This window comes from Budorcas taxicolor, chromosome 16 (genome assembly GCF_023091745.1).
Source record: "Budorcas taxicolor isolate Tak-1 chromosome 16, Takin1.1, whole genome shotgun sequence".
Classification (NCBI taxonomy): Eukaryota; Metazoa; Chordata; class Mammalia; order Artiodactyla; family Bovidae; genus Budorcas; species Budorcas taxicolor.
The window spans coordinates 6,274,315-6,287,431 of record NC_068925.1 but is presented as its reverse complement, the minus strand read 5'-3'; the positions used below and the strand labels follow the sequence as shown (position 1 = coordinate 6,287,431).

The following is a 13,117-nucleotide window of genomic DNA, read 5'->3' as shown; positions in this document are numbered from 1 at the left end:
TGTGTAGGCCCCCTCTGACCACACAGGTCCTTCAAAGCGGAGGCTCCTTCCTGGTGAGATCAGAGCGATGTGACGTTGTCAGCCTTGAAGACGGAGAAAGAGGGCCTCAAGCCAAGAAACGGAGGCATCTCTGGAAGCTGCAAAGGCTTCAGAGAGAAGCGCAACCCGACCAGCCCTGTGTCGATCTCAGACTGGGGGACCATCGGACTCCTGACTTCAGAAGTCTAACAATTAAACATGTGCTATTTTAAGCCACAGAACGTATCAGAGCAGCAACAGGAAACTAACACGGCCTCCAAAGAGAGCAGAGCACTGGGAAACGGCCCCCTGAACCCCAATTCCCACCCCTGCACCCCTCATTCCCTCTTTCTCCGGGTTCTTATCACCTCTGATATCCACGTTAAGCGCAGACATGACTGGACTTCTCTGACAGGAAAACTTCCCGCTGGCTCATTTGAGCAGTGGTTTCTAGAGACATGGGTTGAGCTTCAAGGCAGGAGCCAACCACACTCAGGATTTGTGAGGGGTAGGTTGTGGGGGCCTTGTCTCTGCCACGAGGCTGGGCAGGGGAGACGGGACCCCACTGATGACAGGGTGAGCAGGCCTCTCTCCTCCAGGCAGGAGGAGGTCTTTGGACAAGAACACCCTAGGCCTTGCACCCTGAGTTCTAGTCCAAACCCACTAGCAGGAGGACCCCCAGTGCATCCCTTCACTCTCCTCACTTTTCTCACTCATAAAATGGGGATAATGATCTTGGCCTGCCTGTCTCCCTGACAGCTCTGAGGATCATGTGAGAAAACGCAGGTAAACTCATCAACAGCTCCTTTTCCATCTGACTGGCCGGGAGAGCAGTGAGGTCAATAAACCAATTTCTTCCTTAGGCGCTGCCACAAGTCAATTCACCGTGCGATCTCAAATATCCCAGGCCTTGGCCTTCACATCTGCAGACTGAATGCTCGCAGGAGCGCCGGGGCCGCTTCCAGCTGATGGTTTGGCTTCTGCCTTCTGTCTGGCCTCTGGCACCCCCTACTGGAGCTCTCAGGAACACCTGCTCCTCGACACTCCCCCCGGAGTCTCCATGCCAGCCCCAACCCTAACCCTAACCCTGACCCTGACCCCAACCCCCGGCTGAGAATGTCAGCATCTGGCCATGGCTAAACAAGTCTAAGACCGGGCTGGGAAGCAGCTGGGCTCCTGATTCAGTAACTGGCAAAGCGCGCGGGCTCCCCCGCTGCAGGGCCCGTGCCCAGGCCAGAGACATCCCCCAGGCCCCCAACAGGGCGGGCGCTGGCTCCCTTGGGCCGGGGGCTCGCCTCTCTCCCCCAGGATACCCCGACTCTGCCCTCCCCTCACCACGCGTGGGAAGACGAGAGGTGGAGGGCGTCAAGGGGCTGAACCTCAGGAAGGAAGAGAGAAAGCCTTTCAACTATTAAATCTGTTTAGTAAAGACAATTTTGCTCATACAAAACGACAAGAGTTCACAACAGTCTGAGAGCTGGGCGCCGTCAGAAGCGGGGAGGCGCTGTGGGCAATCGGAGCCCTGCCCTCGCACCCCGAGAAGGCCCCGGGCACCCCCAGCCCTGCCCGAGGGAGATGAGAGCTGAAGCATCACCGCCCCTTGCCCCAGGGACCGCGGTGCGGGGGCCCTCCCCACAGTGCTCAGGTTAACACGGGGCCTCCCCACCCCACACTGGCCTGGACACGTCGCTGAGTTGTTTGGGGCGGGAGGCGAGGGAGCGGCTGGTGGGAGAGGGGCAGAGTCGGGACATCTTTGGTGCAAAGCCTTCCCCACCCGCCCGCTGGGCTGCGCCATGGACACTTGCAGAGGCCACGGGGGGATGCCATGCTCGCCCCCAAGGGGCTGCGGACCGACAACCCGGAGCCCAGGAGGCACTCGAAAGCCAGCCTCACCCACGTGGGCTGAGGGCGGGCCTGCTGCAAAACGGCTGCAGACATGAGAGAACACCAGCAGGTTAAGAACGGCAGGAAGGGGGCGCAGAGGCCTGACTCGACAGCTCGGCGCCTTGGCGGAGGGTTCCAAGCGGGGCTGGCACTGTGCCAGTGCTCCACGCGCCCTTGACTGCGCGGGGAGCGGCCCATACAGGCGGGGCGGGCGGCCTGGCGCAGGGCCAGACAGGCTCCCAGGCACTTGGGCAGGCCCAGCACGGGCAGGGTGGGCCCGGGCACGGGAGACGGTTCCGAGCACGGCAGGGGCCCCTCACACGCACACACACACGCACACACACTCACTCCTATCCGTCTGGCACACCGGGGACATCCGAGGGCTCAGCAGAGCCTCCGGGCCCCAGGCCCCACGGTCTGCAGCTCCTGGCAGGCCTCAGCCAGTGGGGACCTGGGGCTGTAGCAGGGAGGTCAGGGGGCCAGCGACGCAACGCAGGACGCCCCCCAAGAGGGTTCCACAGACACCCTAGGACACACCCCAAACCCTTGCAGTCTCCAGACAGGACGGGGCTTGGGGGACACGGGCGGGAGTGAGGGCAAGAACAATAAAAGAAGGTTCGTAAAAATTCTAAGTCAAATTACTGATAAAATTGCCAAATGAGCACAGGATCGAGGGCGCGGTGCTCCCTCTCCCCGGGGCCCCAGCCTCCCGGGCGCCCCCTCTCAGGCAGGTGGCCGGAACCGAAGGCAGAACGCAGCCTCTGAAGAGGTCCTGGCCCCTCGCGGCCGAGGAGGAGGGGAAGCGGGAGCAGGCGGCTCTGGGTCTCTCTGTTTAAAAAATCCAGCCGGGTCGATAGTTATTGCTTGTCCTCCAGCGGAGCAGCAGGCCCAGCTCAGTGAGCGAGGGCTGCGGCTTCCAGGGCCCGCGCTTTCTTCCGCCTCTTCAGAAGGAGAGGGTTGGACGCATCTTCAATCTTTTTTATCTTGATCTGCTCGTAGTCGACCCGCATCGTGGCCAAGGCACTGGTCATCTCCTCCTGGGGGTGGCGACCGGGAGAGACATCAGAGACCACAGACGGAGCAAGGCGAGGATGGGGTGATGTGCGGGAGCGGAGACAGAGGGCAAGCCGGCCGGAGAGCCCAGGGTCGGCTCAGCAGAGACCCCCTAGGGCCCAGAGCCCCCCAGCGAGCCTGGGGGAGCAAAGAGGACCGACTAGGAGCCAGGAGACCTGGTCTCACGTCTGCTCCAGCCAGTCATTGGCTGGGCGACTGTGAACAGGGCACGCCCCCCACTCCCGGGCCCGCCCAGGCCTCAGTTTCCTCCTCTGCAAAGTGAGGAGACTGCAGAGGACCTTTCAGAGGCAGAATGTAACGGCTAGCAGGAAACGGCCACAGCCAACTTTACACTGACACAGAAGCCTCTGCCCACAGCCAGGTTGGGGAAGCAGCTCAGAGTCGCTGTGGTACCAGATGACACGGGGTGAGAGGATGCAGAACCAGCCGCCTCCCTGAGCACCACTGAGCCCCCCGGCCAGGCGCCCCCTCACCTTGACGTCCTCCCACCTCTCCTTGTCCTCCTTCAGGACCCGGCTGGTGTGCAGTGGGGTTTGAGGGACCTTCGTCGATTGCTGGGGGCAGAGAAAAGGGTCCGGGTGAAGACCTGGAGCGGGGCGGGGCCCGCAGGGACCGGCCCCGTGGACCCAGGCGCCTCCAGCCCGCCGGGCTCACCATGATCCAGGGGTGGTTCATGAACTCAGTGATGGCCATCCGCTGGGTGGGCTCGGTCTTCAGCAGGTTCCGGATGAGCATCTTCACTGCGGGGGGAAAGCAGGGTGCTCACAGGGCCCAGAGACAGCTCGGGCTACCCGCCCCTCCTGCTCCTTCCCAGTTTTCAGGGAGAAGCCAGACTTACAGGGGGCATGGACATAGACCACTCAAGATGCTTGGCCCTGAGGACCATTACAGACAGCTCCCACCACTGGATGGCCCCGCACGTCCCAAGCCCTGGCCCTACTGGGCCCTTCACACAGAGCAGGTGTGGGCTGGGTGAAGACCTACAGCCACATCACTGATAGGAGATCATCCCTACACACACACACACACACACACACACACACACACCACAGACACAGACACACACACCACAGACACAGACACCACAGACACAGACACACAGGCAGGACATACCCAGCAGGTGCGGGCTCGGTGAAGACCCACAGCCACGTCACTGATGGTAGACCGCACAGACAGACAGACAGACACAGACACACACACACACACACACACACACACACACACACACACACACACGCACGCACACTCTTTACCTTCCTCTGAGACTTCTGACCATTCTGGGTTGGGGAATTCATACTGGCCCATTCGGATGCGACTCTTCATGCCCGGAGAGATGGCAAGGCCATGGTTGGAATAGAAGGGGGGGTACCCACACAGCCTGAGCCGAGAGGAAGCAGGAAGAGAGGAACAGAACTGACGTTATTTAGGTCCCACACCAGGACTTCTTGCAAAGTTCACAGAGAAACTGAGACTCACTGATTCAGGTACAAAGTCAGGGACAGGGCCCAGGAATCCAACATACCGAGTATCTAAACCACACATCTTCCTGCCCATTAGCCAATTCGTAGCAATGAGCTGTCAGAGTCCACTCAACACTGAGAAGGGACATGCAGGACCCCCAGGGCACCCCCATCCACAAGAGGACACTAACCATGGCCTCTTCCTCTCACCCCAGAGGTAGAGGCTTCGGTCCGCGCCTGCCCAGCCCGCGCCCCCAAGCCCCACCCCACACTCACAGGATGTACATGATGACGCCCAAGGACCACATGTCGCAGGACTTGTCGTACTTCTCTGGGCCCAGCACCTCTGGAGCTGCAAACAAAGACGAAGGCAGTGAGCCTGGGCCTCGGAACACCAGGATCCACCCAGGCCCTCTGTGGGTGGTGTGCCCACCTGACCCTTCAGCCCATCACGACGGGACTGCAGCTAGGCCCGGAAGGCTGTAGCCCAGGCCCAGGGCTGGGTAAAGGAGACCCGAAGACCCTCCTCAGGGGGAGCCCGAGGGCCAGAATCTCAAGATAAAGCAAGTCTTGAACTGCAAGAGCCTTTTAGACTGCCTTTTAGTTTGACAAACCCATTTTGAGAGTTTCCTCTGTGCAGTCGGCTGGGGGTCCTGGACCAGAGGCACATCCCTGACCCCCTGGGGGTCTGACGGGAACAAGAGCTCTTCTCAGTGAAAGTGCACACGTGCACAAACTTCCACCCGTAACCCCACACACATAACTTCCCATACCACTTCAGGCCCAGCGAGACCTGCTAAGCCTACTTCAGGTCAGGTCACATCAGAACCAGGCTACAAAGGGCCGGCAGACACAATTCTCCTGGGCCCTGGGGCCCTGACACCAGCAAGAGGAGGCTCTGGGAGAAGCTCCAGGCAAAGACGGGCTCCCAGGGTTTCTCCAGACTTACCCACGTAGTATGGTGTGTAACAAGGAGTGGTCAGAGAGTTGTGACTGGTGGTTTCCTTGGCAAAGCCAAAATCAGTGAGTTTGAGAATGGCATTGGGCCTTTTGGAGGTGTATAAGAGGTTCTCGGGCTATAGAGAGAGAGAGACAGGAGCATCTCTGCTGAACCTGTGAGCGGCCATCAGAAACCCGCAGGGGAACGATTCCTCCCTTCCTTCCCGCCCGCATTCAGCAACCGTCTGTCCGGCCCCTATGATCCGTACACCATCGGGACCCTCAGCCCCTGCCTCCCCAGATATCACAGCAGGCGTGGGAGTAAGACACTGACGCAGAGACAGAGTGAGCACCACAGGGACACAGACCAAAGGTGGGGCTGTGGGGGGTAACTGAGGAGCACGGCCTCAGAAGGCTTCCCGGCCGGGAGGGGGATTTGCCCAGAGGACAGGGCCTGCGGGGCAGAGAGGTGCTCTGCCCACTCTGCTGCAGGAGCCAGGCTGCAGGGACTCAGGACAACCCTGGGGACCCTTCTGAGGGCGACCGTGGCCCTGACCCCTACGGCCTCCGGGCCCCCTGGGTTGGGGGCTGGGTGGGCAGTGCAAACAGCTGGTACCTTGACATCCCGATGGGCGATGTTGATTGAGTGCAAATACTGGATGGCCTCGCCGATGCTCTTCATGATCTCTGAAGCTTCTGCAGAGGAGACGGGAGCAGGGAGACAGAAGCCAAGTCACAAGATGCGTCCTTAGGTTTGAAAAGCTGAGGCAAGAGCCCTCCCGGGAAGCCTAAAGCCCCTGACTCCCCCACCCACCCCAGAAGGCGAGGTGCAGGAGCGAGCAGAGCCCGAGCAGCAGGTGGGCGGCGGGCCTGAGTACCTCCCCAGGAGCAGGCCCCTGGAGCCCCGCTGCCCCACTGCCCGGCTGGGCCCGCGACAGACCCTTTCTACCTCTTTCCGTGAAGGCTTGGTCTCCTCGGTCCTGGATTCGACTAAACAGTTCTCCGCCATCCAAACTGAAACAAAGCCACAGTTAGACCGAGGCCGTGACATCGCACTAGCGCGCAAGCCACCGCGCTCCAAGAGGAACGAGGCACTCGCATGTTGAGTTTCGGCGCCCCCAGCCGGCAGTCCTGGGAAGGAAAGGGGACCGGGCGGGGAGCAGGGTCGGGCTGCTCACCACTCCATGACGATCAGCAGGCACTTCCGCCCCGCGTACAGGTTCTCGTAGACGTCCACGATGCGCACGATGTGCGGGCACTGCGAGGCGCGCCAGTGCAGCTCCACCTCGCGGCGGGCCTTGGGGCAGTCCTGCAGCATCTGCAAGCCAGACCTCCTGAGGGAGCGCGGGGGCTGCCCCTCCTGCACCTCCCCTGACCCGGCCCGTGTGCCCGCCAGCCCCCACCGGCACGCCACCGAACCCTGCCCCCCACCATCTGCACCCCGTCCGCCCCAGCCCATCAAGTCCCCTGCCCCAGCCCATTGACGCCCCACCCTGGTCCACCTGCCCCCCGCCCCGGCCCATCTGTCCCACCCGCCCCCCGCCCGGCCCAGCACCAGCCCTCTGCCCCGGCCCCGCACCCCCCGCCCCAAGCCTGACTTGGGGCTCTGCAGCTCTCTTATCTGCTCTAAAAGAAACTTCAGGGTGACCCCTTGTGAGGTCTCCACCGCTGACCGGAGACCACCCTTGACCACGTAGGGAAAGACGGTTGGTCCTCTCCCCAGCTAAAGGCATGAAGTCTACTCCAAAAGGCAGGCAGGGCTGAGCACTGGGAGGCAGAGAGTACAGGATGCCTGGGTGGGAAGAAAGACTGACGAAAATCCAGATAACCGCAGAAAGGGGCCTAGAGAGGGGAGCCTCCAGATCTGTTGGGAAAGGAAGCTCTAAGATCCCTAAACCCAGCACACCAAATCCACAGCCATATCTTTTCAACAGCACACAGCCTCAGGAGCCAGCCAGTGTGATCTAACTCCTGGTTCTTAATAGATCCCCAACCTGGAGCAAGTCACTTAACATGAGCCTTATTCCCAACCCCTCTTCTTTCAGGGACCAGATGGCCAAGGTATTAAAGGAGCCTGGCTCCCTTACCTGCGTCCAAGGCCGAGATTGGACTAGTCTAAGCCGGTTTCATTAATCCCAAGCGGTTTACTAAGACCCAACACTGGTCAGGTAGCACTCTGCAGGAAGTCTGCAGAGGCCTCTGGAAAGGGGCAGAGAAAGCGGCATGGCTCCTGCGCATGGCACCTGGTGCCAGGACAGTCACTCTGGTACCAGGGGCTACCCTGAGGTGGGGGTGGCACAGCGGAGCACTGAGACACCTGCTGGGAAGCGCACGAGTCTTGGTGAAGAAGATCAGATGGCCAGAGAGGAGCCCGATTACACAGGAAGGGGAAAGGCAAACAGGTACTCCCAACAATAAAGCTAACATTCAGTTATGCTGTGGTCTATGACATGCTGGGCTTTGCCTAACTGTACAACAGCTGCCCGTTTTACAGGCTGAGGAAATTGAGGCTCACAGAAGCAACGTGTCCCAGGCTCATTTCCTGGGGGAAGCCAGGGCTGGAATCCAGGCCATGTGGATTCCGAAGCCTAAACCTTTTCCACGATACCATGCAACTTTTAGAGGAGGGGTGGAAGCCAAGACTTGTTAGTCTCAGATCACCAAATGCAAACTGGTTTCAGAGACACAACCCCCAACAGGTGCCCAGATAATTCAGTCTCCTAGAGAGCAGTCACCATGAGGTCACACTGCCACCTGGTGGCAGTCTAGGGACACTGCACAGATCCTGAGTTTTGCTCCCTTCAACTTCATTCATTCAAAAAGGTTATTTTCCCTTCCCACACCCTATGAAAAGCAGGAAGAGACTCTGGCCAATCTCATTTGAAAGTATTTCAATTCAACAAGCATTTACAGAGCTCCTACTATGGACCACACGTTGTGCCAAATGTGAAAACCAAAGAGTCCCAGTCTGAAAGAGACAGTTGGATGGCATCATTGGACATAAGTTTGAGCAACTTCCGGGAGATGGTGAAGGACAGGGAAGCCTGATGGGCTGCAGTCCATGAGGTCGCAAAGAGTCAGACACGACTGAGCAACTGAACAACCTGAAAGAACTCAAACTGGGGGAAGGGGAGTGAGCGATGGTTGCCACACAGAAAATGCTTATAACCCAGTGAGAAGCTGCTGTGAGACTGCTAAATTCAGAGTTCAAGAGAAAGAGTTCTCCCGGCAGGCCCAAAAGAAAGACCTCTATCGCCCCCTACAGGCACACAGTGCTGAAGCCCAAGCTGTCACAGTCACTCAGAGGCAACAGGAGGTCAAGGATCTGCAGTTAGGAGACACTTGGGCCTGGGTCTGAAATCTGTCCATTTCTGGTTGCACAGCCTTGGAGAGACCGCCACCTTTTGAGCCTGCTCCACATCTGCAAGTCAGGGGTTAGAATATCTGCCTCCCTCCCTCACAGAGCCACTGCAAGCTTCTAATGAAAGAACCTCTGAGCACACTTTGTTATCAGAAAGGCGCTCACCTCTGCAAGCCATCAGTGTAGCTGCCACAGCACAGGAGCCCTCTCAGTCACCTCTGAGTGAGGCTGGAACACCCTGATATAACCGACAAACCCTGATGTTACAAGTCACCAGCAAGACCGTAGGCTGGGTTTGTGTCTGCAGCCCCATGACCACCGCCTAGAAACCAGCTCTGCTCAAACTTTCCACAGCTGTGCTAAGTGAGCACGCTGCTGCTGCTGCTGCTGCTGCTGCTAAGTCGCTTCAGTCTTGTCCGACTCTGTGCGACCCCAGAGACAGCAGCCCACCAGGCTCCTCCGTCCACAGGACTCTCTAGGCAAGAACACTGGAGTGGGTTGCCATTTTCTTCTCTAAGTGAGCACACACCAAGGCCCAAACCCACGTGCACGCCCCTCAGCCCCTCCTAAACTCAGAGTACACACTGCAGGCCCTGCCTGCTCTCTTTACCCCAGACACAACAACGTGCGGGGCATCAGACGAAAGAGAACGTGCAGCCAGGAAGCCTGGGCTCACATTCCGCCTTCAGACTTGCACACAGTTCACTCCGTAGCTGGCAGAGGAGGTGGACTGACACCGTACAACAAACCTGGCTTTGCGAATCACACACAATCTACATCCCAGTTCTGCACTTCTCAGCTTGCCAAAACAAGAAAACAGGACAGAGGAGTACCTTCAAATTCTAAGAGAAGCAGAGTAAGAGTCCCCATGAACACCAGTAACTGACAGCCAGGGTTGTGTCCGACATCCTTGAATGGATATAAAAATCAGCCCACAGTGAAAGCAAGACCTTCAACCCGGTGAGGCTTCCAGGCTGGCTGATATCATGGGGCAGAGCCATGAAGAGCCAAAGAGGCTGTGTGGACAGCTGTGGGGCACCGACGCGCTGAGAGGCTGGCAGGAACGTGCTAATCTGGAGGACTGGGCTGAGCAGAGACCGACAGGGGAGGTGCTGAGCTCTGGCCCGAGGAGCGACAGGGAGAGAAAGCAGGATTCTGGTGCGCCGCCAGGGGCCACCAGCAGAGGAACGCAATAGGCTTGACCAGGAGCCAAGAGAGTCACATGGAAAGGCTTCCACCTCGTCGGCCTGGACAAGGACAGGAGAGGCCAAAAGGCCCAAGACCGCAGTCCTGAGGGCCCACAGCTGAAGGGCCATTTTCTTCTCTAAGTGAGCACACACCAAGGCCCAAACCCACATGGGAAGGAAGGGTCTTCCCACCAGAAAGCCAGAGGCCCGGAGACAAGGAATGCCTGAGGGGATTATAAAACATTTTAAGCCCATGCTAAGCCTGCAATGGATACTGTGACTTGCCAGGGCCCCCCAGGGTTTGCCTCTGAAATTCCCTTCCCCAGTGGAGAAGGTTAACTGTCACATGTGCTAAACTTCAGTGCAACAGGTAAGGCCACCTGCCTACAGGTGTGCCAGGAGGCAGGACCAGACTAGTGCCCGCTGCCTGGGGAGGAGCCTCTAGGGTAAAACTCCAATCCAAAGAGATACGTGCATCCCAATAGCAGCACTATTTACAACAGCCAAGACAGGGAAGATGTGGTGCATAAATACACTGGTAATGCCATCTGTAGCAACACGGATGGACAGAGAGATTATCACACTAAGCGAAGCAAAGAGAAATATCATATGACATCATTCATATGTAGAATCTTAAAAAAAATGATACAGATGAACTTATTTACAAAAGAGAAAAAGACTCACAGACAGAAAACAAATTTATGGTTACCAATGGGGAAAGGGGAAGGGGACGGATGAACTAGGAATTCGGGATTAACAGATATACACTACTATATATAAAGCAGACGGTCAACAAGGACCTACTGCATAGCACGGGGAGCTCTGCTCGGTATTCTGTGATAAACTATGTGAGAAAAGAATCCAGAAAGGAGTGACTATACATACACATAGCTGAATCCCTACGCTGTACACCTGAAACTCACACAGCACTGTAAATCAACTATACTCCAATTCCAAAAATTTTTTAATCCAAAACAAAACACTGTTCCATGCCTCTGTCTTCGCTGGAATCTGGAGGCAAAAAAGGACGGTCTGCCTCATATCCCTCACCAAGTGAATCTTCCATCATGGGACCACATGACAACCCAGGGTGGTGGTGGGGGGGTCAGCATTCTACGCTTAGGTGAGCCAGAGAAGTGGAAAGAAACAGAGGCCGGGGTCTGGGCGCTGCTCACCAGCGAGGCGGATCTGCGAAAGACAGGAAGAACAAGCCCCAGGTCCCCGGGGACCATCCCTCACAGGCTCCAGCACTCGCCAAGCATGCAAAGTTGGGGAATCCCTTTGTGCCTCAGGTTCCTGATCTACTAGCTCAGTCGTTCAGTCGTGTCTGACTCTTCGCAACCCCGTGAACCGCAGCACGCCAGGCCTCCCTGTCTGTCATCAACTCCCGGAGTTCACCCAAACTCACGTCCATTGAGTCGATGATGCCATCCAGCCATCTCATCCTTTGTCGTCCCCTTCTCCTCCTGCCCTCAATCTTTCCCAGCATCAGGGTCTTTTCCAATAAGTCAGCTCTTCACGTCAGGTGGCCAAAGTATTGGAGTTTCAGCTTTAACATCAGTCCTTCCAAGGAACACCCAGGACTGATTCCCTTTAGGAGGGACTGGCTGGATTTCCTTGCAGTCCAAGGGACTCTCAAGAGTCTTCTCCAACACCACAATTCAAAAACATCAATTCTTCAGTGCTCAGCTTTCTTTATAGTCCAACTCTCACATCCATACACGACCACTGGAAAAACCACAGCCTTGACCAGACGGACCTTTGTGGCCAAGTGATGTCTCTGCGATCTAATTCGCTGCCTCGGCCTACCTCCTGAACAGGATGGCGACAGCGCCCACCTGCGCCAAGTGAACCAGCGCGTGCACATCGGTGCTGTTACTGCTCTGCTCCAAACCCCCACACGAGCCCCACTGGGTCGGGCAGCGGGCACCTCGCTCACATGCGTCTCATTCACGGAGCTGTTGGCGGCTCCAGGCGCTGGGACAGGGGCACCCAGGACACCGGGGAGAAGTGGGCTTTGGCATGTTGGCCCTGGGTCTCCCTCCCCCTTCACACCACCCAGACAGCTGGGGGCAGGGTGCACGTGTCCAGAGAGAAGGAAGCTATCCATCCTCCCCACGACTGACTGAGTGCCCAGAGTGAGGGATGCGAAAGCCTGGCTCAGGCACAGAATGCAGTGCCCACATGTGGGGCACCCTGGTGAGTAGGACCTCTGCCCTCCCAACAGAAGGGCAGCACCTCTGCCATGGGCAGGCTCACCCACACGGAAGGAGGTGACCTGGGCGCTGAGCAGGCCAGAAGAAAGCAGGAGGACTTGGGGAGGAGGGCTGCTGCTGTGGGCCGAGTCCCAGCAAGCAGCAGCCTCGGAGGGCCCAGAGGAGCCGGGCAAGGGGAGCCGTCTGCACCAGCAGGAGCCCGCACACCCAGCCCACGAGGACGCATGCTGCCCTCTGAGAGGGAGAACACAGGAGCAGAGCCACTGAGCTCCAGCTAGAGGCCCCTGAGCTGGCTGCTCCCAGCAGCGCTGGGGTCTGAACCCCACTCCCACTGCGCCAGAGCCCCTTTCCCACCACCCCGAGGAAGGGCAAAGGGCAGAACATATGCCCGAGGGTATCCATGATTCCAACAGCCACCATCAGGGGCTGAAAACGTACACAATCCTGAAAGTGCAAAGCAGCTCTTTGACCCTGAAATCCCAGAATTTTACCCTTTGGCACTAATCATAGGAGCTTTAGCACTATATATATTCTAAGCCTGGCTTACTTTAACTAGAAATGAGTAACAAACTGAACGCCCAGCAACAGGCAACAGAGTTGCTTTTTCAGGAGTTTATCTATATGATCTTCAATCATTAAAATAATGTTTCAGAAGAAAACTTCAGGGGAAATGGATTTCTAAGGGTTTCAGTCACCTCGACACTATCAACAGTGGCACTTTATGTTTTCTTTCGCAGCACAAATCTTCATCTGAAGTTTCCTTAAGTCTGTCTGATGGTAAGTGAAAACGCTATATAGAGTGAAGTTAAGTCAGAAAGAGAAAAACAAACACTGTATATTAATGCATATATATGAAATCTAGAAAAACGGTACCGATGAACCTAACTGAAGGACAGGAATGGAGTCACAGACAGGAGCGGGTCTGTGGCTGCAGCGGGAAGAGAGACTTGGGGGCACTCATGCAGGCTCACAGCCACG

General features: G+C 57.4%; 1 protein-coding gene across 3 annotated transcripts in view; it reads right to left on the bottom strand.

Annotated features, from left to right (window-relative positions):
* Positions 1 to 1,420: 1,420 nt before the first annotated feature.
* MAPKAPK2 (MAPK activated protein kinase 2) overlaps positions 1,421 to 13,117 on the bottom strand; it is a 46,339-nt gene continuing 34,642 nt past the window's right edge. Inside the window, exons 2-11 of one of the 3 annotated variants that reach the window (XM_052654256.1) lie at positions 7,049 to 7,167; positions 6,554 to 6,693; positions 6,316 to 6,389; positions 5,992 to 6,071; positions 5,386 to 5,512; positions 4,713 to 4,788; positions 4,230 to 4,354; positions 3,631 to 3,716; positions 3,450 to 3,530; positions 1,421 to 2,939 (exon numbers count right to left, since the gene is read on the bottom strand). In XM_052654256.1, coding sequence (XP_052510216.1) covers positions 2,796 to 2,939; positions 3,450 to 3,530; positions 3,631 to 3,716; positions 4,230 to 4,354; positions 4,713 to 4,788; positions 5,386 to 5,512; positions 5,992 to 6,071; positions 6,316 to 6,389; positions 6,554 to 6,693; positions 7,049 to 7,167 — 1,052 coding nt within the window. In that variant the 3' untranslated portion in view covers positions 1,421 to 2,795. The remainder of the gene's footprint in view (positions 2,940 to 3,449; positions 3,531 to 3,630; positions 3,717 to 4,229; positions 4,355 to 4,712; positions 4,789 to 5,385; positions 5,513 to 5,991; positions 6,072 to 6,315; positions 6,390 to 6,553; positions 6,694 to 7,048; positions 7,168 to 13,117) is intronic. The other 2 variants (XM_052654257.1, XM_052654258.1) reach the window with 2 other exon arrangements.